Source organism: Lissotriton helveticus, chromosome 6 (genome assembly GCF_964261635.1).
Source record: "Lissotriton helveticus chromosome 6, aLisHel1.1, whole genome shotgun sequence".
Taxonomy (NCBI): Eukaryota; Metazoa; Chordata; class Amphibia; order Caudata; family Salamandridae; genus Lissotriton; species Lissotriton helveticus.
In genome coordinates, this window is record NC_136067.1 from 750,084,834 (window position 1) to 750,091,377 (window position 6,544).

Genomic DNA, 6,544 nt, shown 5'->3' on the forward strand with positions numbered 1-6,544 from the left:
TAAAATGATTTAAATTTATATAAAAATATTTTGTTTATTAGCACTATAAAAATGTATATCAATATATTCCTGAAACATATATAAAAAATGTACAATAGTTAAAAAAATAATTTAATATATATATCTGCAAAATTAATCAAAACATTTTTTCTGCATATTTTTAACTAGTATTAAACAATATGTAATATATTAAATACTATTATAACATATATAATAATATAAAATATATATTTTAAAAACTGATGTTACTTACCAATATATGATTGTATGTAAATATTTTTCAAAAATAATTTAAAACTTGCAATGTTGAAATAAATTGAAAAATTGTATATTACTAAAAATTGTATTCTTAAACAATTTGGGCCTGGTTACATGTTTAGCGGTCTTGGTTTAGAATACTATTCCCACTCCATGATAAATTCAGAGAAGATGCTGGATAATAAAGTGGCAACATTACCACTTCAATATCGCTCAGGGATTGTGCTAAACAGTGAAGAGGCAACATTTACTAATACCACTCCAATACAACTTAAATCAGGGACAGGGCTGGACACTAAAAAGGAAACATTTACTATTCCCACTCCAATAATACTTAATCCAGGAAAGGCGCTCAACTGTAAAAATGCAACATTAACCATTCCTGGTGCAACAAAACTTATGTCAGGGAAGTTTCTGGACACTGAAAGGGGCAACTCTTACTATTCCCAATCCAATTTAGCTTAACTCAGGGACAGTACTGGACACTAATGTGTCAACATTAACAATCCCCACCACAACAAAAGTTATGTCTGGGAAAGTTTACAAAGTAAAATTTTTGGAACCTGAAGACAGAGGCACCACTGACCTGTTGATAACACCCAGCGGGGATGATGGAAAGCAGATCATTTCCCACCTCCCCTTTACACTGACACACAGGAAGCAAAGGTATTTATATCACTGCCCTGTGAGAAGTGTGCTGGGGAAAAGGCAATGGGAGAAAACAATACACAACGCTGGATGGAGGGTGCGTCAATCAGAACATCAATGAAAATCAACTCTATGATGGACCCTGTGTGCAAGAGAGGAGAAAGAAATGAGAGAACAATCATGCATTCAATCTCTCCCCTTCGTAATGCACTCTATCCAAAGCTCCAGCAAAACTCACATCCCCAGAATCCACTTAGGCAGTTCGCAGAAACACAGTGTCTGAATGCCTGCACTTGGCTACAGACAAAGGAGGAACCAGCAGCTCTGTGTTGTTCTCAATTCAAATCAAATAAAGTTCCAAACAGGATCCCAGGTACAACGAGCAAGAAGCATCAAGAACATAGCACAAGTCACAAGAACAAATGTGCCCAGGCACTAGCACACCCCCAAACACTTCTGGAGTACGTGGAGGCGCTCCGTGTTCCTACACAGGAGCCGTGCAAGTTTCAGCAGACAAGCTTGAGAACGATCCAATTCCCACATCGTCTCTGGACTGAATAAACAAAAACCTGCTCCTTGTTCCATCACAGGAGCGGTGTGGCTCGAAAAGGACAAAGGCTTGGGAAATGTTCTTTTCCTCGTGCAGCTCCAAGGCATGAACAACAAACTGTTTCCTTCTTGGAAACCGCCGATGCAGGGAAGGAAGGGATCCACAGAGAGATTGGAGTCGCGACGAGAGAGTGAGCCATCAGGACAGCGCAGAGCAAGAAACAGACTCGAAAAGTTAGTGGCAGGCAAATCCAAAGCCAAGAATCACAGGACGGCAGGCCGGGAAGCACCAAACAGGAACGGCAAGACCACAAAGCAGCAGAGGGGACAGGCTATCTACGGCCTTCCCGCAACAACTGATTCCGCTGCCTCTTCCTGTGCCTGCCCCCACGGATGCTGGGAAACGCAGTCCCTCCAACACATGTTTGCCAGTCATGCCACAGTAGAAGGAAGAGAGAACCATATGCTTGTGCTTACCCCGATACCGAGCCTTGGACATGGTCGTGACAGTGCCCCTGCAAAGGTCACCGACCCGTCGGCCTACCAGGTTTTGAAGGGAAACGTGCATGAAAGCGCCTATGCAGGTGAGGACAGTGAAGGTTTTGGAAAGGCTCCTCCGGCCCATAGCCTTCCCGGCCAACCAGCTAGAGGGCCAGCCCCCTCTAACTTGGAGTCTAAAATACTCCGCAATTCATATACATCAGTCCCAAACACATTTACAGGGAGAGGTCTGTCAGGTAAACAGGTTTGAGGCTGAAACAGGCGAAGAAGGGAAACGTGGAAGACAGGCTGAATCTGCCATGAAGATGGCAGGCTCAAGCGCATGGCCACATGGTTTATTATTTCACTAATTGAATAGGGGCCTATGTATTTGGGTTTTACCTTATTGACCTCCTTCAAACATAGATATTTGGTTGCCAGCCACACCTTTTCCCCCACATGAAACTCGGGTTCCTTGGAGCGTCTTTTGTCAGCATAGCGTATGTAATCTGACTCAGCCTTCGTTAGCTGAGCTTTTGCTTCTCGGTGCATCACACGCAGATGTGTATGGTGTTCATGCGCCGAGGGAAGATTCGAGGTATTGGGCCAATTGAATGGTAGCACGTTTGGATGACACCCATGCTGGCAATAGAAAGGAGAACAACCCAGTGAGGAATGTTCGGCATTATTGTACGCAAACTCAGTCATCCAGAGCAAGGAGCCCCATTCTTACTAGTGCTGAAGCGTGAAGCACCGCTGATATTGTTCAAGGGTTTGTTTTAACCGCTCTGTTTTGCCATCGGTTTGAGGGTGGAATATAGTAGAAAGCCTGGCATAGATCTTCATTGCGGCGCCCAAGGCTTTCCAAAAATGTTAAGTAAACTGTGACCCTCAGTCGGTTATAAGTACAGCCGTTATCACATGAAGCCGTACCACATTCTGCAGGAAGGTGATGGCCAGTTCTGAGGATGTAGGTAGTTTCTTCAGGGGAATAAAATTAACAATTTTAGTCACATAGTCCACAACCACCAACATCACTGTATAACCCTCGCTGGGAGGCATCTCCACAATAAATTCCATTACGACATTGTGCCAGCGAGAAGGGGTAACAGGAAATGGCTGGAGCAGTCCCGCAGGCTTACAGTGACTGGGTTTCCAATGAACGCATACAGCACAATTCTTAACGTACTGCTTGACGTCTTGACGGAGATTCGGCAACCAAAAATGATGCGTGGTCAGTGCGATGGATTTTTGGGTGCCCAAATGTCCCCCTCTGGTAGAGTTGTGTGTCCAGGTCAACGCTTGGTTCTGTAAGGCTTCAGTGGGAAGAAAAAGAGCTTGGGAACAATACAGTAAGTCCTTCTTTTTTGTTCAAAGGTTTGGTTCTGTAAGGATCCACGTGTGCTCATTTAATAGCTCTACTTCAGCTTTGACATCTTCCAGGAAGGTGGCAGAGGTGATAATTGCTTGGTCTGTGCTGGGGAATTCCATGTGTTGGAGGATTATAGGCGGTTCTGCGTCTTCTTTTTCGGAAGGCTGATGGACTCTGGAGAGGGCATCTGCGTTCCCGTTTTGCGAAATCATAATCTCAGAAGAAAGAGTCCATCTCAATTGACGTGGAGTAAGAGCCTGTGTGATTTTAAGAAACAACTGATTCTGATGATCGGTATATATTTCGATGGTGTGGGTGGCTCCTAGCGGATAATGCCTCCACTCCTCACAGGTTATTTTGATTGATCGCCAGTAGCTCCTTGTCGGAGATGCTGTAATTGCATTCGGTGGGAGTTAGTTTTTTCTAGTAGTACGCCACAGGATGCAACTGACCAGGATCAGGGTGCCATTGTAATAGTACTCCCCCTAAAGCAGAATGAGAGGCATCAGTCTCCAATATGAATGGTCTTTACACATCCGGATGTCACAGGATAGGGGCCTATGTGAATCTCGCCTTTAATTCCTGAAAGGTGGATTCCGCTTCTGCTTCCCAAAGTAACCATTCTCCCTTTTTCAGGAACCTGTTGATGGGTTGTACTAGGCGAGAGAAGTCCTTAATGAACCTCCTATAGAAGTTTGCAAACTCCAGGAAGCTCTGCAATCCTTTCACAGTCATGGTAGATTTCCACTCGGTGATTGCCCTCACTTTCTTATTGTCCATTCTCAACCCCTTCTCATTGATGACATATCCTAAGGACTCAATCTTAGGCACATGGAACAGACATTTCACCAATTTGGCATAAAGGGAATTCTTCTGTAAGCGGTCTAGCACTGCTCTTACATGGCCGATGTGTTCCTCCATGTTAGTGGAGTAGATAAGGATATCGTCAATGTAAGCAATACAGAAGACTTCAAGGTACCCTTTTAACACCTCATCCATAAAATACTGGAAGGCAGCAGGGACGTTACAAAACCCAAAAGAAATCGCTTGATATTTGTAAAGACTAAATTTGGTCAAAAAGACTGTCTCCCATTCATCTCCTCATCTGACTCTTACCAGATGTCAAATTTTGTAAAGATCTGCTCACCCTTCAACTGATCCAGCAATACGGGTATGAGGGGTACCATGTAGCGATTCATCTCTGTGACCTGGTTGATTGCCCTGTAATCGATACAGCTCCGGAGATCCCCCTCCTTCTTTGGGATAAAAAAAGAGGCGAGGAGGCAGGTGAGAAGGAAGGTCGAATAAATCCCGATTGGAGATTCTCCTCTATGTATGTCTTCAGGTGTTGTGTTTCTGGCTCTGTGAGTGCATACACTCGGCTGCATGGAATAGTGGCACCAGGTAACAGGTCTATCATACAATCATATTCCTGGTGAGGGGGTAACTGACTTGATTGTTGTCTGTCGAACACTACATGATTTGTTTGTACTCCAAAGGAACCGACACAACAGAACAAATCAGTGGTATACTGAATCCAGCTGCCAGGTAGCTTAATTGTGTGGCTCAGACCTTCTGTAAGCATTCCTCTTTACTCATTCAATGGTCACGACAGAACGGAGAGTTCATAGAAACTGAACGAGCAGACCATCACACTTAGGGTCAACCACGTCATACCCAACATAAGGCAAAAGTGGGGGGCATCTATCAAGTCGTACTGGACACTTTCGTAGTATTTGTCCCCAAATTGCATAACAAGGGTCTGTGTGTGATATTTCACTGGCCCGAAGTCAAGACTGTCCCATCATCTGCCTTCACAGGTTCTAGGGTGCTTTTCCTCACACAGAGTATGCCTAGCTGCTGTGCGTAGGTTTGGTCCACAAAGTTGCCAGTAGCTCCAGAATCGAGTAAAGCACACACTCTTTGGCATGGTTCCTGATCCAACCATAAGGTGACAACCACATTGATATGAGATACAGAAGTTTGGACAGTATTGGCCACAAAAGGAGAGAACACAGGATATACTTGGCTCAAGCAAGGGATCTCAGTCTTGCTCAGGCTCTTCAGTTTTCCGATGTCTCCCACTCGTTTCAGTCTTGCTGAAGTACTGCTTGTTTTCTAGCCACTGCTCCTTTTTCTGCAGCCTGTGCACAAGCCCTGCACTCTCTGAGGGAGTGACCTCCCTTCCCGCAGTATAGCCATAATTGCTGTTTACGTCTCCTCTCTTTCTCATCCAAGGTTTGGGGTCCATGAATCTGATTTTTTTGCATGAGCTCTGTTCTATCTGTAGCGCTGAGGCTTCCTCCACTACTGGTGGGGTTCGGGGTAGATAATACCACTGCTCCATCCTCCCTTTATCACCTTTCTGTTCCTAAAGACGGTGATCCAACTGTAACGTGAGTGCGATCAACTCCTCGAAGGAAAGGGGCATGTGAACCACTTGGGATAGAACATCCTTCAGCTCTCCCCGCACACCCTGATAAAACAAAGAAGTCCTCTTCCCAGGAGGCCAGTCCTTCTCAATCACCAAACAGTTGTAGCTTGTTATATAGTTCAAGAGATCCTGAGTACCTTGCTTCAGGGTGATCAATTCTCTGTCTACGGTAAGAAGATGGGACCTCCGGTCAAAGAGTGTTCTCATTTCATCACAGAAAGCTGAGAAATTATACAATACTGGAGCGTCCTTTTTAATCAATGGTATCAACCAACTTGCGGCATTCCCCCCTAGATATGACATCATGAAGGCAGTCTTGGCTTGGTCGTCATGGAATATTTCTGGTGTACATAAGAAGTGTAGTCGACACTGGTTCAGGAAGACTCCGAATTTCATTGGGTCCCCAAATAAACGTTCAGTTGGGGCCAATGGAATATGGGGCTGTTGAATGACATTGATGGGTACGTTGCTGCCTTCAAGATGAGAGGCAATGTGATTGGCAGACAAATAGTCTGAAACGGGAATGATTCCCTCAGGAGCTTGAGAGGGAAGACCGTCAGAAATGCTGTCTTCCGTATGTATGGGAGGGGGAGGGTCCATTCCTTGATATAGGAACCTCCGCTACTCTCTGCCTTGCCCTGTCTTGATAGCCCATCTCTTTGTGTAGATCCTGGTTCTCCATTTGGAAAGCCTGGACCTCTATCTGTAGGGTGGTCAGGGTCTCAAGGACCAAAGACTTCATCTCATTCGAGTCCATCATCCAGGCTGGTCAACAACGTGGGCTTGTCAATCTGTCAGAACCT

The 6,544-nt window shown here is 44.9% G+C and overlaps 1 protein-coding gene across 1 annotated transcript; it reads right to left on the minus strand.

Moving 5' to 3' along the window:
- Positions 1-3,865: 3,865 nt before the first annotated feature.
- LOC144762492 (uncharacterized) lies at positions 3,866-4,228 on the minus strand. Its single transcript, XM_078647710.1, has one exon. The coding sequence runs from the start codon at positions 4,226-4,228 to the stop codon at positions 3,866-3,868; it is 363 nt and encodes a 120-aa protein (XP_078503836.1).
- Positions 4,229-6,544: the final 2,316 nt, after the last annotated feature.

What these genes read in the sequence shown, in the direction of transcription:
- LOC144762492 (XM_078647710.1), bottom strand. Translation starts at nt 4,228, where the DNA reads ATGGAGGAACACATCGGCCATGTAAGAGCAGTGCTAGACCGCTTACAG.